The sequence below is a fragment of the Delphinapterus leucas genome, chromosome 15 (genome assembly GCF_059928025.1).
Source record: "Delphinapterus leucas isolate spDelLeu-1000000601 "Yukka" chromosome 15, BTC_Dleu_Yukka2, whole genome shotgun sequence".
NCBI lineage: Eukaryota > Metazoa > Chordata > Mammalia > Artiodactyla > Monodontidae > Delphinapterus > Delphinapterus leucas.
This window is the reverse complement of record NC_143143.1, coordinates 78,590,113-78,609,586: the sequence shown is the minus strand read 5'-3', so window position 1 is coordinate 78,609,586 and position 19,474 is coordinate 78,590,113. Positions and strand designations below refer to the sequence as shown.

At 47.7% G+C, this 19,474-nt stretch overlaps 1 protein-coding gene across 3 annotated transcripts in view; it reads left to right on the top strand.

The window, feature by feature from the left end:
• The first annotated feature begins 506 nt into the window (after nucleotides 1-506).
• ATP9A (ATPase phospholipid transporting 9A) overlaps nucleotides 507-19,474 on the top strand; it is a 134,249-nt gene continuing 115,281 nt past the window's right edge. For 2 of the 3 annotated variants that reach the window (XR_002647972.2, XM_022597704.2), the window contains exon 1: nucleotides 507-808. Coding sequence is in view for 1 of the 3 variants with exons in the window: in XM_022597704.2 (XP_022453412.2) it covers nucleotides 522-808 (287 nt within the window). In the remaining 2 variants the exon portion in view is untranslated. Of the gene's footprint in view, nucleotides 809-1,394; nucleotides 7,172-19,474 lie in introns of those variants that run through there. The other variant, XM_022597706.3, reaches the window with a different exon arrangement.

The following is a 19,474-nucleotide window of genomic DNA, read 5'->3' as shown; positions in this document are numbered from 1 at the left end:
GGGATGGTGAAGGATGGTGGGTAAGGGAGTCTGGAAAGCGGAGTGAGGTAGAGCGTGGGTCCCGGTGTGACTGTGATTCCTGGCGGCACACGTGTGTGAGGCCTGAGATCCAGGGCGGACAAAGGTGACTCATGGGCGTGAGTGTAGCAGGGTGTGTGCGTGCAGGTGTACGTGTGTGATTGTGAAGGTCGGATGCTGGTGCGGAGTAAGCAGGTGAGAATGAGTGCGTGTGTGCGAGGGTCGCGCGTGAACGTGCAAGGGTGAGCACGTGAGAGGATGGAGGCCGAGGGAGAGTGGCAGTGTGTGCGCATGAAAGTGGTGTCGGCTGGGGGCGGGGATCGGGCGCGCGCGCGCACGGCGGGGCGTGGGCGGGGGGCGCGTGGCCGGGTGGGCGCGCGTGGGGGGCGCGCGGCGCGGGCCGGGGGCGGGGACACTGCGGCGGCGGCGGCGCGGACACAGCCGGCCGCCCCCCGTGGCAGGCGCTGAGCGGGGTGATCGGGCGCGGCGCGTAGCTCGGGCTCATGGTGCGCCCGTGTCCGTCGGTCGGGCCGCGCGGGCGGCTCCGCGCGTGGCCCGGCGCTCGCGAGCTCGCCCCCTCGCTGCGGGCCCGGCCCGCCCGCTGCCGCCGCCTCCTCCCCCGGGGCGGCGCGGCGCCGGCGGGCGGTGGCGCGGAGGCCGGACCGGGCGGCGGCCCTGGCGGCGCGGGGGGCACGGCGGCCAAGGCGGGCGGCGCGGGCGACATGACGGACAACATCCCACTGCAGCCGGTGCGCCAGAAGAAGCGGATGGACAGCAGGCCCCGCGGCGGGTGAGCGAGACCCGGGGCTGGCCGCCCTCCTTTGTCCGCGCGCGGCCGGAGCCTGGCGCTCGGGCAGGGCGGGCCGGGCCTGACAGGTTGGCCGGCGCCATGAGCCGGTGGCCGGGCCTGGGAGGCCGGCGGGCGGGCGGGCGGGCGGGCTGGGAGGGAATTCGGCTCAGCTCCAGGGCGCGATCGCGTCCCTTTTGGGCCCAAGCGCCCGGCTGCCTCTCACCGATGCCCACCTTCCTTTCGAAACCCCGAGAAGCCGGGCCTGCCCAGCGCTGTTTACACGCGCGTGGAATTGGGATCAGCCTTGCTTCTTAACCATTTTGTTTCCTGATTACTCCTTGTCGTTGTAATTACGACTTGGTCAGTATCAAACCTTGCTCTGCGCGTGGAGTCCTCGGAAGCCCGGATATGCTCAGTTTATTTGTCGGGGGAGGCATGGCTTCCTCCGCAGACCCGCCTGGGGGGGGTCCCCATCAGTGCCTCCGGGTCTTAGCCCCCAGATGGCCGCCTTCCCCTCCCGGCCCCGGCTGGACCCGAACTAGTAGCCGCAGGAGGGCGAGAAGGGTTCCTACTGGTCAACAGTAGACCCCCCCTCCACGGCTCCCCAGTTTGAGAGAAGGAGCCCCCTGGCAGGCGTAGGGGTTGCCACCTGCTGTGCCTTCCCGCATTGGCAGGCCCCTGGGCAGCCTGGTGAGGGTTTCCCTCACTTGGAGAGAGAGGACGGGAGGATGTTTTGCGCCCAGCCGTCTTCTTTTTCGGAGGATGGCAATGACCTGTTGAGGTTTTAAGGGTCTGTGGCATCGCCTGCGACAGAGTTAGCTGGGGGGAAGGTTGAGGGGAGCTGGTTAAAATGCAGATTCCCCGGCCCCGCCGATCAGTTCTTGGGGATGGGACCTGGAAATGTGCATTTTCCGAGGCCGCCCAGGTGAGGCTGTTGTCGGGTGAAGGCTGAGAACCGCAGCTGGGCGGGGCCGGGCCTCTCGGCCCCGCCCTTCCCTTTGGCGTCCTGTTCTCTCTGGGCCTTTTCCCTGTGGCGGCCGCTCTTTGCGGCGTCAGTTACTTGATGGAGGGGGTGAGGAGGGTGAACAAGTAGGCTGGCTTCACCAGGTGTCCGTCGAATTAAGAAAAATGAAGAATGATGCCAGCTGCCATTTTGTGAGGTCTTTGTCCCTGTCTTCTTAAATTATTCCTTAAATCTCCCGGTGAGGAGTCCCCTTTGATAGAATACAGAGGAGGAAGAGAGCCCAGCGAGGTCGAGGACTGCTGGGAAGATGCTGCAAAATGCAGATTGCGCTCGGGCTCTCTGACCCCAGAGACCGACAGCCCTCCACCCTTTCCTTCACTGTTCGCGCGCGTTGTAATCCTGACCGCTCAAGGCTAAAGAACGATAACAATTAACTTGAGCCGTATGCCTGGCATAGTGCCTGATGTAATATACACCCTCAGTAAATGTTTTTTTTCTCAGTGTTTTAATGAATTAATATGATCAGTGGACTCGAAGGTCCTCTAGTTATTAATTTGTGCCAAAAACAATTATAAAATGCCTACTGTGTGTGTGTGGGGGGCTGTGTCAGGTGTCTGGGGTGCATATACGAATTAAACAAGCCCTGACCACAGGTGTATGCCTCCTGACCCTGCATTGGAATCACCTGGGCAGCTTAAACAATTACCATCCCTGCCCCATTTTAGACCTTTGAAATAAGAGTCTGGGGTGGGACCTGGCTATAAGCTGCCCTGATGATTTTAATGCGCTGGCATAGTTGAGAACCTCTGATTCAGTGCATGAGAGAAAAATGCAAATAATTATTTAAAAGTGATGATTACCATGATAGAAATATGCACCGTTGATACAGGGGCCCAGAGGGAGTGGTGCTGACAGTTGGAAAAAAAAAAAAAGATTTCTGTTTGTTATTGGCATGGAAGATCACTCCTCCTTTAGAATTTGCCACTTTGGAACTAATTGATTTCCTAAACAGTGACGTGGATTCAAATTCAACTCATGTATCTGGAATTCCAGGTATTTGCGTATATGTTCTAGTATTTAATCTGCATTTTTAGGAGTAGCCTTGTCAAGTTGCGGATCTTGGTGTTGGGAAGCACTTTTGGAAGCACAGAGAGATGGAAAGGCTTCCTGTAGTTTAAGGTGGGGGGGGCAGGGGGGGAGGTAAAGGAATAAGAAATATATTTGTGATGGGTCAGACTCTTTGCTGGGCACTTGAGATAAATGGCTGTGTTTAAATCCTCATAACAACTGTGTGAATTTTTGGAGTTAGTTTCTTCATTTTATAGACAGGGAAACTAAGATTCAGTGATGCTAAATAATTTGTTGGAGGTCACAGGGATACTCAGTGTGAGGAGGTGGATCAACTCTTTTTACCTAATGGCTCAAAGCTGTAGGATGGTTGGGGGATTTTGTGGTTAAAAAACCAAAAACATAGGTGCCACAGGTCCCAGGAGACAGAGTATAATTAATGCTGGGGTCACTCAGCATATGTCGCCAAGATATGCAATTTATTTGCTGGAGGAATGCCGTAGACTCAGAGCTCTTTTCTGTCTTGAGAAAGTTACCACATCCTGATGTTGAGAAAACTATTACAGCGGTTTTGTTTGGACACAAGGCATTTGCCTCACATTGCTGGAAACCACTTTTCTGACATGTGCTTTCCTTCTGGCTAAATGAAGTTCTCCTCTTGGTGAAACACAAGAGATCTGTTAAGAGTGTAGGCGTAGGATCGGAGAGCTGGGTGCAAGCCTGGGTTTTGCCACTCACTAGCTGTGTGACTTGGGGAAATTACTTTACCTTTCTGGGTCTCATTTTTTCATCTGTAAAGTGGGAGTAACAGTAATTGTGTATGCCTCCTAGGATTGTGTAACTTAATCCATGCTAAGTTTGGAACACTAAGTGCTTAGTACTTCCTGGGTCTTTACTAGGACAGATAGTGGTAATTAGGTCTTTGTGTAAGGTTTGCTTTGGGGGATCACCAGAACGCTCCTTTGAGAGGAAGGACCTTTGATGGTAGGAAGTAAAGAAATATTACTGACTTCATTGCTCCTTCCTGATCAAATCCAGGAAATGATTAACTACATAAACTATTCCATCCAGGTATGTAGACGCCCTGGTGTGATAGATATTGTCAAAAGCAGCTCTGGCAGAACTGAGACTTTGCTTTGCCTTCTCTTAGTAATAATTTGGGGTTTTGTGGCCAAATTGGACAAGGATGATTTGATTTTTGATGTATTTGGACTTGGGGCATTAGGAAGTTTTGGATGAACTGGGTTAAGAAAGAGCTGACTATTTAGGTACAGAGTCTATTTCAGCTTTTTTTTTTTTTATAAATAACTTTATTCAAGTATAATTTACATCACATAAAATACATCCACTGTTAATGTACAGCTGACTGATTTTTTTAAAGTAGATTTATAGAGTTTGTGCAGCCATCCCCACGATCCAGTTTTTGAACATTTCCATCAGTCCCAAAAGTTCCCTCGTGCCTGTTCGCAGTTCATTCCAGGCTGTCACTGGTCTGCTTTCTGTTTTCATAGGTTTGCCCTTTCTGGAAATTTCGTATAAATGGAATCATAAAATATGTTGTCTTTGTATCTGCCTTTTTTCGCAGCATTTTTTTAATTTAAAATTTTTTAATACAATTTTTAAAGGTTACTTTCCATTTACAGTTATTACAAAATATTGGTTATATTCCCTGTGTTGTACAGTACATCCTTGAGCTCATCTCACACCCAGTAGTTTGTACCTTTTGCTCCCCAGCCCCTATTTAGCACCCCCACCCCCCACTGGTAACAACTAGTTTTGTTCTCCATGTCTGTGAGTCTGCTTCTTTTTTGTTAGCACAATGGCTTTAAAGTTCCTTTTTATTGCTTAATAGAATTCCATTGTGTAGATATACCATATTTTGTTTATCTGTTCACCAAGATGGACACTTGGATTATTTCCAGTATTTGACTATTGTAAATAACACTGCTAAGAACATTCAAGTCTTTGTATAGACATATGCTTTTATTTCTCTTGTCTACTGTGAGGTTTTTTTTTGGCTGCGTTGGGTCTCTGTTGCTGAGCACGGGCCTTCTCTAGTTGCGATGAGCGGGGGCTACTCTTCGTTGTGGTGCGCGGGCTTCTCATTGCCGTGGCTTCTCTTGTCATGGAGCACAGGCTCTAGAGCACAGGCTTCAGTAGTTGTGGCATGTGGACTTAGTAGTTGTAGCTCGCGGGCTCTAGAGTGCAGGCTCAGTAGTTGTGGCGCACGGGCTTAGTTGCTCCGCGGCATGTGGGATCTTCCTGGACCGGAGCACAAACCTGTATCCCCTGTATCGGCAGGCGGACTCTCAACCACTGCGCCACCAGGGAAGTCCGGCAGGTGGATTCTTAACTACCGTGCCACCGGAGAAGTCCCAGACCACTGTCTTTTCCCTCCTGTGCCTCAGTTTCCTCTTCCGTAAAGTGGCGACATAGTAAGAGCCCATGTGGTCGGGCATAATATATGCAGGGTAGATACGAGCCCTCACAGAACGTCAGAAATTGCTCTTTGCACAGCCTGGACGAGGGACCAAGCCTCATGCGGACTCTTGCACTGGGTAACACGATCTCCTCTTCTTTCTAGAACTTTGTAGAGAGTCTGGTTGAGTAAGAACTCTGGCCAGAAAATGGCCACAGAGGACTTGACTCTGCCAGAAGCTCTCTCAGACCTCAAATGACTAAATCTGTAGTGGCAGGGCTGCTGCAGGCCACGTGCTCCTTTGCAGAGGTGCTCACGCCACGCCAGGACGAGGGTGCAGCAGTGATGTGAATTCACTGTTGATGTGGACGAACAGTGCCCGCGTACGGAGTTCTTTATACAGATGTGTTTATTCAGTGGGAAGTTCTGAACTTTTGATTGAAGCTGTCACTTCTGATTTGTGATGTTAAAATGCCTGTCTCTGTTGACATCATGGAGGGTAGTATTAGGTATACAGTACAGTTGATTCTCATTACTTGCAGTAGTTTTGTTCTGTGAAGTCCCTGCCAGCACTGAATTAGCGGACAGTGAACCACAGCTCCTAGGGGGAAATATAGGGTTAGGTTCCTGCGAGCCTTGGGTTACAACATTTCAGTCGACTGATCAGTAGAGAACCCTGTGTTAGGTATATTTCTGTTGAAAGACATGGTATTTAAATATATTGTTGATTCATTAACATTGAGCTCATGACCAACAGCACTGCAGCTCATGCCTTGAAGGAAGCTTATATGTAACACATGTGTTTTTCTCCATGAGGCACATCACAGGCTTCTTGCTCTTAGGAACGCTGACCGTGCTGGGACCATTTTAAACAGTGAAATAGATAACAAAAAGCACAGAAATGCAGGACACATGGCACTAAACAGGCCATGAAGAGGACACTTTTGTACAGTATGAGAGCGGAGACGAGAAGGCAGATCCTCGCCCCGTTCAGCCTCAGCTGGGAGTGTGTGTGGGTGACTCGGATTGTTTTTTTCCACGCTGAGCATGTCTGTGAATGACCACGAGAGTGCTCTGAGCATTGATTTTTGAGGTTACGAATTTTAGGCAGTAGGTGAATTGGCAAAAACAAATATCACAACTCAGAAGGATGGGCTGTATGTAGGGGTGCGTGTGTTTTCAGTGTCTTTCTGTTGGCGCAGTGGACGTGGTATTAGGTATGCAGTCCTAATACCTAATATTAGGTGTTAATGTTGGGGGGTGGGGTGTGTTGGGGGGCATATGGGGGATTGTGCTGGGGAATGAAATGCATAGACCCCAGCCCTTCCCCTCTCTGTGATGGAGAGCTGCATTAACAGCTCTCTGCTCCCTTGGATGAGAAGAGTCAGAGCAGGCGTTGGCAGCGGCCCATCAGGAAGTGCTCTGTGCGTCCTCTGCCAGCCCAGCTGCACTTGTGCCATCCACTTCCTGTTACAGAATCCCTGCCGTGGGCCCTCCCCTGTACTGACCAAACCCGGACCAGGTGCTCCCTGCCCATGCCAGGCACAGGCAGTGACACCAGATGTGAAATTACAAACCCAGGTGGAGATGCTGAAGGGTAGAGCGTGGATACAGGTGCCACTCTTGCCGGGGCTTCCCTGAGGAAGGCCAGTGAGCCACCTGGGTGCCAGTCCCTAAGGAAGCAGGGTGGCCATTTGACCTTGACCTCGGCCACCCATGCAACAAGTAGAAAGGAGGAGGCGGGGTGTCGAATGATCCGTCTTTGGACTTTGGGCTGTCGCTTCTCAAAACAGAAGTTTCTTCTAATATCTCTACCCAGATGCACGTGATGAAAATCATTAACTAGGGCTGGCCAGACTTGATGGCCACCTTTGGGAATGGACATGAAGTGCCTGGAGCTTCCCTCCTAAAAGTGAGTGGACTTTGGTTTAATTTAGAAAGAAAAAGACTCATTGTAACATATTTTTTGATGACTTTTACCTAAAGAGATAGAATGGTGCTGATTGTTTTTAAAGCTCGCGTCTTTTATTTATGTGACTTTGAAAGATTGATTGAGGTATTCAGAGCTTGGCCTGTGGGAAGCTTCGCCAGAGATCACTTTAGGTGGCTCGTGGCCAAACATTGAAAGGCTAGCAAATATGTTTATAGTTCCTTCTTTTTGTGCCAAGTGATACTTGTTTTCTCTTTGTAGTAGTGACAGGAAGATTTCTTTTAGAATACATTTCAGTAAAAAACACAGAGTTGATTTAAAAGTATGAAGTCAGTAATAGCTGGGTAGGTTTGTAGACGTGCCCACGTCATGCCTGACATTTAGGAAGTGGTGGCCTGTGCTAATAACGTGGTGCTGTTGGTCTAAAAATATAATGTTATTGTTACAAAGGGGAAAGAAAAGGGGTAAGCTGGTTGTGCTAATAGATTAAAAATTCTTTTCTTAAAAAAATTATGAAGTATAGTTGATTTGCAGTGTTGTGTTAGTTTCTGCTATATAGCAAAGTGAGTCAGTTATGCATATATATATTCTTTTCCATTATGATTTATTACAGAATATCGAATATAGTTCCCTGTGCTCTACAGTAGGACCTTGTTGTTTATCCATTCTGTATATAATAGTTTGCAGCTGCTAATCCCAAACTCCCATTCCATCCCTTGCCCATCCCACCAACCCCTGAGCAACCACAAGTCTGTCTTCTGTGTCTGTGAGTGTTTCTGTTTCATGGATAAGTTCATTTAGGTCATGTTTTAGATTCCACATATAAACAATGTCATACGATATTTGTCTTTCTCTAAGTTATTCACTTAGCATGATAATCTCTAGGTCCATTCATGTTGCTGCAAATGGCATTATTTCATTCTTTTTTATGGCTGAATAATAACATTGTGTACATGTACCACATCTTCTTTATCCACTCATCTGTCGACGGGCATTTAGATTGCTTCCGTGTCTTGGCTATTGTAAATAGTGCTGCTATGAACATTGGAGTGCATGCATCTTTTCGAATTATGGTTTTGTCCGGATATATGGCCCGGGAGTGGGATTGCTAGATCATATGGTAGTTCTATTTTTAGTGTTTTGAGGAACCTCCATACTATTTTCCATAGTGGCTGCACCAACTTACATTCCCACTAACAGTGTAGGAGGGTTCCTTTTTCTCCACACCTTCTCAGCATTTGTTATTTGTAGACTTAAAAATTCTTTTTATTTTTCCAAGTTGTCCATGAAAAACATGATTTATTTATTTATTTAAAAATTTTTTTTTGCGGTACGTGGGCCCCTCACTGTTGCGGCCTCTCCCATTGCGGAGCACAGGCTCCGGACGCGCAGGCTCAGCGGCCATGGCTCACGGGCCCAGCCACTCCACGGCATGTGGGATCTTCCCGGACTGGGGCACGAACCCGTGTCCCCTGCATCGGCAGGTGGACTCTCAACCACTGCGCCACCAGGGAAGCCCAAAAAACATGGTTTTTAAATGATGGTTAGTTTACCTAGTTCATCTGGGACCTTAACGTTGCTTTAATCATTGTCTAAAGTTTGTGGGAGGTTTGTGGGAGAGGACAGTTGGAAGGGGCCCCATGGAAAGAAAGGCTTCTTGTGTGAATTGGAAAGCTGGGTGGGCTGGAGACTATTGCCTTCTTCCAGTTAGATCTCTGTGGCATTTGCCCAGTGCCAGGGAAGAGCCTGCTGGCTGCCCTCCCTGAGGAAGAAGACGCCTGTGGAGGGAACGGGGCCTGGTAGGCTCTCCCCCTCTTTGCTGGGCCATCTGCTGTGACACAAGATGAGGTAGAGTTTGGCCAGTTTAGACCTCAGGGATCCTCAACCTCAGCACTATTGATATTTTCGGTTTGACAGTTCTCTGCCTTGGGAGCCTGTCCTGTGCACTGTAGGATGTTGGGCAGCATCGCTGGCCTCTACCCCCTGGATGCCAGTGGCACCCTCCCCCCAGTTGTGACAACCAAAACTGTCTCCAGACATTGCCATGTCCCCCGGGGGGTGGGAGGAGTAGGAGTGGGCAGAATTGCAGCTGTTAGGACCCCCTGGATGAGTGGAATGTGTACACTCTATGAAAAGCCATGCCCCTTACTGTCCTTAAGGTGACTCATCCTGTCTTTAAAAAAAAAAAAAAAGAAAGAATGAAAAAAGAAGAACCTGCTGGGCAAGAGATTCATGTTTGGATTATGTTCTTAAGTCTGAGTTCAGCTTCTCATTTAGCAGCTAAGGAAGTCTTGAGCTGTTGGAAGAAAGCATTTGGGAAGTGTCATGGGCTGACGTGTGTCCCTCTCCAAATTTACACGTTGAGGTCTTAACCCAGCACCTTAGCAAGTGACTGTATTTGGAGACAGGGCCTTTAAAGAGATGATTAAACTAAAACGAGGCCATTACCGCGAGCCCTTAACTAATCTGAGTGCTGTTCTAAGAAGAGGAGATTAGGACACGAAGAGAGAGACCAGGCATGAGAGGAAAGCCCATGAGGACACAGGGAGAAGGTGGCCGTCTGCAAGCCAAGGGGAGAGGCCTCAGAAGGTAACAAATCTGCTGACACCTTGATCTTGGAGTTTCCAGACTCCAGAGCTATAAGAAGATAAATTTCCAGTGTCTAAGCCCCCCGGCCTGTGATATTTTCTTATGGCAGCCTGAGCCGGCTAATATAGGAAGCATCGTGTGGTTATTTTGGTAGGTGAGGAATCTCTCGGTGTTTCTGGTAAACCTTTATTTTAGACCGATGATGGGTTCTTTAGTGCTTTTCTTTAGACAGTCCGGTCTCAAGAATTCTCCATAAGCAAAGAGTTCTCCATGCTGCAAAGTCATGTCCACTAGAGCTGAATGCCACCCCCCACCCCCCTGCAACCTAAAACACGTGCCACATGCTCCGTAAGGTGGAGGTGCTGTCCCCAGATGTTTCCTTTTGCTTAAAGAGTTTGCAGGGGTCACATTTCAGGTTGCGCTTCGGGTGGTTGGTTTGTTAGTTCTTGTGACTTGGATTGTGCTAGATTAATTTGTTGAGAATTATAATAGTTGCTGCCCCCTATTGTGTGCTGGTTAGGTGTGCAGTGCTCTTCTAGGAGTTTGACGTGGACCATCCCATTTCATCCTCCTGACAGCCCTACTTTACAGGTGACAAACTGAAGAACGGTTTTGGCTTAGAAAACTTGAAAGCTCATTTCAGTTTTTTTAAAAGGCTCATTTAATTTGAATTTCTGCAGCAAACTGTATTCTGCAACCTGTCTCTATGCCCTTTCCTATTTGAGTTTTCTTGTAATGGCCATTTAGAGGAAGTGATTTTTGTTGAGGGAAGAGGAATTGGGGGTTTGTGACCCTTCAGTGATTTGGAGGTAAATATGTGTGTACTCCATTGTTCCTGGTAGAAGCAGAGAGCAGAAGTGATGTGACAGAGGAAAATTCTGGAAACTTCAAATTATCCCAGTCACGGTAAATCCATCAGAAGCATAATATCTGTTTTCAGAGTTAGTTTCCACATTGATCCTTATTTTTTTTAATTCACTCTCTCTGTAGGAGAGACATTCATGCTAATGGCGGGGGTGGGGGAGTGCAGAACATCTATTTCTAAAATGTGTGTACTCACCCTGTAAAAGGAAGTGATTTGAATCTGAATACTTTTTAGCTTTTATACAGTCAGTCGCCATGAAAGTGCAAAGGAAATTTGAAACTGGAGAGCCTCCCCCGCCCCCATCCTCTCCCCTCTTTTTTCTGTTCTCCAGATTAAAGGCAGTCAGAGGCTCTCATACAAGGAATGACGCAATTGTGTCCGGGTAAATCAAAGGACTAGGTAGTAAACAGACAACACCACTTGTCCCACCTCGCGGGGTTTTTTTCCCTAAATAAGCTGCTTAAAAAAACTATGCATATGTACACATCCGTGCGTATATATACACACACAGGAAAGTGCACAAATCATAAACACACAGCTTGATGAATTTTCATGAAGTGAACGCACTCCCGTAACTGGCAGCAGATAAACAGGGTCTGACCTCGGAAGCCTCCTCTTGCCTCCTTCCTCCCCCGCCTTGATCTATATCCTGACTTCTAACAGAGATTGGCTGGGCCTGTTTTTGACCTTTAAGTAAATGCAGTCATGTAGCAGATACTCACATCACTCATGCCTGTTAATTCTTGCTCCATGTTTGATTCATAAGGGTTGACCGTGTTGCATGTTTATTGTAGTTTGTTCACTCCTGTCCACCATATGAAGTCAGAGTATGAATAAGTCATTGATCCTTGAACAATGACGGGGAGGGGGTTAGGGGTGTCGACCCCCAACCAGTCAAGAATCCAAGTACTGGTACCGCTTGCTGTCTTTGCCTCAAAAACAAAGGAATTGATAAATGACTCACGCAAGAGCAGAAGCTCAAACAGTTTGAATAGAATAAGGACTCAAACGCTAGTTCTTTTGATTTTACATATTGTGATCTCTAATCAAACACAAACTTTCCCCCAAACTTAGTTAATTTAAAGATGTGTAAAATGAAAATACAGGTACTTTATTTACTGAGAAAAATCCACATATAAGTAAGTGGACTGGTGCAGTTCAGACCCATGTTTTTCCAGGGCCAGCTGTATTCCATGACCCCTCTGTCCCATCTCTTCCTGATGGACAAGTGGGACGTTTCCAGCTTGAGGTCTCATGAATGGTGCTGCTGTGGACCTCCCTGAGCTTATCTTGAGGACATGTATTATGTGGCTTTGTTGGGCCCTTGGGGATATTTGTGTTTAGCTTTAGTAGAAATTGATAGCTTTCCAAATTGTACGAATTTGTGCTTCTCCACCCGGGAAAGTGCCAGATGCTCCACATCCTCGTCCACACTTGGTATTTGTCATTTTTCGCTTTAGCCTTCCTCATGGGAGCATAGCAGTATCACAAGAAATGTATTTAAAAAAAATATTTATTTGGGGCTTCCCTGGTGGTGCAGTGGTTGAGAGTCCGCCTGCCGATGCAGGGGACACTGGTTCGTGCCCCGGTCCGGGAAGATCCCACATGCCTCGGAGCGGCTGGGCCCGTGAGCCATGACCGCTGAGCCTGCGCGTCCGGAGCCTGTGCTCCGCAACGGGAGAGGCCACAACAGTGAGAGGCTCGCGTACCGCAAAACAACAACAAAAAAACAACAAAAAATTTATTTGAGAGAGGCTTCATTTTCTTGCTCTGAAGTCAAGTTTTAGACGTACAGGATAGCCACATCATGGTAACCCTGAACCTAAACGTGGCAAAATGGTCGCATCACAGCAGCCTTGCCTTTCTGACCAAGTACTCTCCTTTTATTTTTACTTTGATTTTATTTTGCCTCATGATAACTTTGCACCATAGCTCACACTAGCTCAAAGATTGCAGCCTCTGTCCTAACACAAATCCTTGTTTCTACCTTGATTCCTCCCAGTATATTCTGCAGCTTGATCTTTCTTTCCTTTCCTTTTTCTTTTTTTGCGTTTCTTAGTTTTGATATTTTTTAATTGAGGTAATGTTGAGTTGTAGCATTATGTAAGTTTCATGTGCACAACGTTATATTTCTATTTCTGCATACATTACAACCAAACACCCTCTTCTTGAGTAGTTTTCATCATAAGGGAAACAGTAAAAAAGTATAAAATTTACTTTCTTTTAATTGTAAAGTGAGTGCATGTGTATTAAAAATTGGAGAACAGAGAAAACTGATGAATGAGTTACTGGTGTAACTTTCCCTTCAAAGGCAACCACAGTTAACACAAACCTTTTAGCATACGCTGTTTTCTTCCTGTCTTGTTTCCGTGTGTACATTGTTTGATGAATTATAACCATGTAGCACATGTGTTTTTATTTCCTGCTTTTTTTTTTCATTCAGCATTTTAATGTAAGGCTTTTTTTGTATCATGATGTGCTCTGTAAATGACACTTTAAGTGGCAACATATTATTTCTTTGAGGAGACACCTTTAATTTACATAACCAGGGCCCTGTAGTTTTACAAGTTGATTCTTATTGTCACTTTATAAATATAATGTATTCATTCTGAACGCTGGCCCTGCAAAGCAGAGGCAGGCCAAAGACACACAAAGGGAAAGTTGAGGGAGGCCCAGGCCTGGGTTATGGTGATCTCATGTTTGCTATTTGGCTGGAGATGCTCTCGTTTCAGTCCTCACTGCCTCCCAGCTGCTTCCTGCTGCATCACTGAGATTTCTTGTGTTTCCAGGCTGTTGCATTAACTGGGGCTGAGCCTTTGTCAGTCACTAATATCCCCTGAGCAGTACTGGGCTGTTTTGTGCCCAGTGATGGAACCAGGGGCCTGGGGGACCAGGGCTTGTTAGAGAACAGCCCCTGTACAGTCAAGCCGGAGACAGCTGCTGTGGCCCTGGAGGCACCTGACCCACTCAGAGCCCTCCCCAGCTCTGGGGCCCCACATGGGACTTTTTTTTTTTTTTTTTTTTGGGCTGCATTGGGTCTTCACTGCTGCACGGGGGCTTTCTCTAGTTGCAGCGCTTCATTGTGGTGCACGGGCTTCTCATTGCGGAGCACGGGCTCTAGGCTCGTGGCCTTCAGTAGTTGTGGCTCGCGGGCTCTAGAGCACAGGCTCAGTAGTTGTGGCACACGGGCTTAGTTGCTGCACGGCATGTGGGATCTTCCCAGACCAGGGCTCGAACCCCTGTCCCCTGCATCGGCGGGTGGATTCTTACCACTGCGCCACCAGGGAAGCACCCCACATGGGACTTTTAAACACTAGCATTTTATTTTTTCTAGTATAAAAGTAATAATTTCTGTTAAAGAATACTACTGATTTCTCTTAGAGAAAGGTTAAAGATGCAGTAGCTAGAATTTAAAGCCCGACTTTCTATTAACATTTAGGTATGTTTCCTTCTGATCTATAATTTTATCGGATGGCTATTGGGTGACATTATTTTCGTTGGTTTTTGCTGTTAGAAATTAGAACTTAGTCTACAGAGGCTATCTTTCTTCTTTCTTTTTTTTTCGCCATGCCATGGGGCATGTGGGATCTTAGCTCCCTGACCAGGATGGAACCCGCACCTCCTGCAGTGGAAGTGCAAAGTCTTAACCACTGGACCACCAGGGAAGTCCCTAGAGGCTATCTTGATGCATGAATTTTTGCTACATCTTGGACAATGAATTTCTGGAAGGGCTCTGCCATTTTACACCCCATGAAAGCCAGAATGGCCCTTGTTCCAGGGTCAGGATAATTTTGCCTTTTGCCTAGCGCAAACCCCCGAGATTGGGAAAGTTCAAAAAAAAGAGAGAGAAAGAAGTAAAAACACATGCTTTCCTTTCTTTGTCGGCCACAAATCAGGCTTCCTTTTTTTTAATGTGTGAGCCAGGTGGAGCTGGAGGGCAGTAGGGGCCTGTGGTCGATTGAGGACAGGCTTGCTCCGTGGTAACGCTAACGCTCTGTGGATGGACTGGGGGAACCGAACACCTCACAGTGGTGTGTGTTTGGTGGCTATGAGAGATAACGGAGTCTGCAAGCATACAGTAAATGTTTGTTGAACGAATAAAAGGCTTTCTAGATCCAGTTTCTCGTGACAAAGCTGTGTGTAGACAACAGGGCCAAGGGCACGTCTGCTTCCCTGCAGAGGAGGGTGAGGGTTGTAGTGGGGTCGTTGGAGCCCAGGGTCGCGTTTCCCTGCAGCAGCATCATTAGGAGAGGTGTGAAGCGCTCCCTGTGAGGGCCCTGCCACGCCTGAGCTGCCCTCGGACCAGCCCCTCAGCCCCTCTACCACCTGTTTCCAGAGGTAAACTCCTCCCAAGCGACAGGTGTTGTAACTTCTGGCGTCTTACAGGCGCCCTTGGAAACATCCCCCATGGCCTTCCCGGGGGCTCGGTGCCAGAGCCACGCCCGGTGGGGCAGCGCCTTGGCTGGGCTGCAGCCCCGGTCTCCAGGGGAGCGCGGATGGAGCCGAGTCCGGTTAGGAGGCGGGTTCCTGGTGGAGGGCTGGCTCCCCGCCGCCTGGCTTGGCTGCCGAGCACCTTGAGGGGCTGAGAGCCTGGATTCAGGCACGGCTGCCTCTGTCCACGTTGGTCTCCTCCTCTCACTGACTGTATGACCTTGGGCGAGAGAGTCCAGCTCTCTGAAAACGGGTGTGATGACAGTGCTGGGGGGGCGGGGTGTGAGGACTGAATGAGCTGATGCATGTCAGGTGCTTAGATCCCAAGCGTGTGGCCCCCGGGAAGTACAGTAGCAGTGATAGCCGTTGTCAGGGATGACAGTGGGGTGGAGGGAGGAGCCATGCGGGCCTGGGCGGTGGCACTGGGGACCCTCCGTGTGTCCTGCTGTGTTTCTGTCATTGGGTTCCTCCCTAGGTGGTCGTCTGAACAATTCAGAGGTGGCTCTTGGAGTCTGCTGTAGTGTGAGGTCTTCAGGCGCCGGTTAAGAGCGATGGCTCTCGGGTCCACCTGCTGGACCCACAGCTGACTCTGCCCCCCACCAGCTGCAGGACTCTCAGTGTGGAAGGGGGGCGATGAGAGCGCCCACGGAATGGGGGTCAGGATCAAGGGATCCATCAAGGGATCCATCCATGTCCATTCACATGGACAGCCGGCACACGCTGAGCGCTTTATAGCTGTTCTTGCTTATTGTCCTGGTATCTGGGGAATTGCCTTCCATGTAATCATTCAGTTCTGTTCAGTTCTCTGGCATTCTGTGGGCTGCTGCTGGGTGCTGCCACACCAGACCTCTTCTAGAACCCGTGAGCAGATGGCCTAGTGAAAGTGTCCACGTGTGAGTAGGGTCCCTGCACGCTGGGTGCCTGGGGCATGTGAAGGGATCCACGCAGAGCGACCGAGCACCTGCTGTATGCCAGGCCTGGGGTGGGAGGCGAGCAGTATCTGGTCTCTGACCCACAAGCTTGTGGCTGAGATTTAAGGCTGCAGACTGAGAGCTGTGTGCTCTTTGGGCAGCAGTGTGGGGTTTTTGTTTTTTTTTTTGGTTTTGGTTTTAAATTTAAAAAGTTTAATCACAGTGTCACATAGTTCAGTATTGGTTTTTTTCTTATAAATTTATTTGTTTGTTTTTGTTGCATCGGGTCTTTGTTGCTGCGCGTGGGCTTTCTCTAGTTGCGGCGAACGGGGGCTACTCTTCGTTGCGGTGCATGGGCTTCTCATTGCGGTGGCTTCTCTTGTTGCGGAGCACGGACCGTAGGCGTGCGGGCTTCAGTAGTTGTGGCGCACGGGCTTGGTTGCTCCGCGGCATGTGGGATCTTCCTGGACTACGGCTCGAACCCGTGTCCCCTGCATTGACAGGCAGATTCTTAACTGCTGTGCCACCAGGGAAGTCCCAGTTCAGTGTTAAAAGGTACAGAAGTGTGTACATTGCACACTCAGTCTCCCTCCCACCCGCTCCGTTCACCTCCCCTGTGCCCCTCCCCAGGCAACCACTCATCAATTTCTTCAGTGTGGCTCTGGAGAAACTTTAACCATCTACCAAAAAAAGTACAAGTATTTTATACCTATCTAGACAAACATGCATGGATGTTTCCCTTTTTTATTCAGTTGTTAGTGCACCTTACACACTACAACCTATTTTTTTCGCCTAACAGTACACCCTGGGCTTGTTCCATATCAGGACATAAAAAGCTTCTTTATTCCTTTAAATGTTTTCTTTAAAGTGGCTTAATAGGGTTCCATCGAATAGATGTACTTTAAGCAGTTTACTACAGATGAGGTTTAGGTTATTTCTAGTTTGCTGTTACTAGATGTTATGGTGAATGGTCTTTATACCCATTTTGGAGCATATGGAATATCTCAAAGGGGAATGGTTGGGTCAAAATGAATGTCCATTTGTAATTTTGATAGCTGTCGCCAGGTTTCCCTCCCTCAAGGTAACACTGATTTAGGCCCCTCCCAGCAGTGAAGGTGCCTGTTTGGCCATCCTGACCAAGCACAGGTGTTGTTAGGCTCTTTGATCTTCGTCATCGTGCTAAGTAAAAAAATTATCTCTCAGTGTGGTTTTAGTTTTGCCTAGTACTTTAAAATTGAATCAGTTGCCAACATTTAAAAACTGAGTGTTTGCATCTCACAATCTTATGTTTTGTCTTTGTCTTGAAGAATTGGATGGTCTGCTGGGCTGGGCTTATGTAGAATTGTATCCTGGTAGGATCTGGGGGCAGCTACTTCCTTCCCATGAGGTCTGGTCTCCTCAGTGTGCCCCACCCCACTGGATCCTGTGTTTATTTTTGTTCATTTATTGTTTTCTGTTACTTGCTGGGCTTCTGTAGATTTGAGTTTGCCAGTCCTGGTCTAGAGAGAAACGGGTAAGTCTAAGGGAGAACAGAGCTGCTTCGTCTTCTTTTCGGGAATAACAGAGTTGGGTTTTGACGGATAAGTAGAAGTTGGGTGATGGGCTTGCCTGAGCAAGTCTGTTGTGGATGAGTCTTGCACAGGGGTTGGGAGTTGGAGAAAAATGAAACAGCCAGGGACGAGCTAAAAGTGCAGAGTTCTGGAGCTCACCTGCCTTGGCTGCAATCGGTGGCTTGACTGTGAGGACCTGGGATGAAAAGGTAACAGGGGTGAATTTGAGTTCATAATTATTGAATCGTGGGGTTGGATGCAACGTGAGAGGTGTCATGTGCTCTGAGCAGAAAGAGACCAATAGGGGAAGACTTAAGGCACGAGAAATAGGGAGAGGCGACAGATTGCATCATCCGTGACTGCCCCCTACCCCAGAGAACCAGAGTTAACAGTTTGTGTGTGTGTGTGTGTGTGTATTTGTTTCCTAGTATTTTTTCCCATGCATATATCAGCATATATTATTTTTATTAAAATATAGCACAATAAATTGCTTATCTTTTGCTTGCTTTTTTCCTTCCGTTTTATCACTTGGATCTTGTCCTGCCAGTGTGTGTGTCTCTACCTTATTCTTTCCAGACTACAGTCCATTGTACAGGGGTCTTGCCGTAATGGGCATTTGGTCATTTCCAGGGTTTTGCTCTCTCTCTGTATTGCTGCTGTTGGCCTCCTAGTGCATTTCCCGTTGGTCACCAGTACCAATATTTGTGTCCTTCTAGGCAGACTTGCTAGGTCAGAGGATCTGAGCTTTACGGTTGAAGAAGTTGCTACATTGACTTGGCTTTTTTCATTGGTAAACAGTAGTCCCACCTTATCTGAGCTTTCGCTTTCTATGGTTTCAGTTACCCGTAATGAACCCGAAAATATGAAATGGAAAATTCCAGAAGTAAACAATTCATAAGTTTTACATTGTCCGCTGTTCCGAGTAGCATGATGAAATCTTGTGTCTTCCTTAGTCCTGCCCTGGACCTGACTCATCATCCCTGTGTCCCGCATATCCTGCCGGTAGTCACTTAGATGGGTCTCCGTTATCAGATCAGCTGCCCCAGTATCACGGTGCTTGTGTTCAAACAACCCTTATTTTACTTAATAATGGCCCCAAATAGTGATGTTGGCAATTCGGACATGTCAAAGGGAAGCTGTGAAGTGCTTCTTTTAAGTGAAAAGGTGAAAGTTCTCGACTTAAAGGAGAGAAAAGAAGTCGTATGCTGAGGTTGCTAAGATCCACAGCAAGAATGAATCTTCTATCAGTGAAATTATGAAGAGGGAAAAAGAAATTCGTGCTAGTTTTCGTGCACCTCAAACTGCAAAACTTATGGCCACAGTGTGTGATAAGTACTTTAGTTAAGATGAAAAGGGCATTAAATTTGTACATAAGGTATTTTGAGAGAGACCACGTTCACATAACTTTTATTACAGTATATTGTTATAATTGTTATGTTTTATTGGTTATTGTTATTAATCTCTTACTGTGCCTAATTCATAAATGAAACTTTATCACAGGTATTTGTGTATAGGAAAAACTCCGTGCTATCCTCAGTTTCACGCATCCCCTGGGGGGGTCTTGGACCGTATCTCCTGTGGATAAGGGGGACAGCTATAGTCTTGTTTCTTCTCCAGACAGTAGCATTCCTGTGGCCAGAGATACTTCAGACTTAAGTGAACTACTTCCTTCTTTGCATTCTTTCAGATCCTAGATTTTATATTCTCCCGGTTTAAAAAAAAAAAAAAAATCTATCCACTTCCCTGTTTCTAGAACAAAGAGCAGAAGTTTCCCTTCATACCTTCCCTTCCATTCCTTCCAGTCCCCCCAACCTGCCCCCCAGGCATCTGTGCTTAACAGTTTGGGTTACGTCCTTCTAGACCTGCTGTCCAGTGTGGTAGCCACTAGCCGCATGTGGCTGTTTTCATTCATTAAATTAATGAACTAAAATTTAAAATG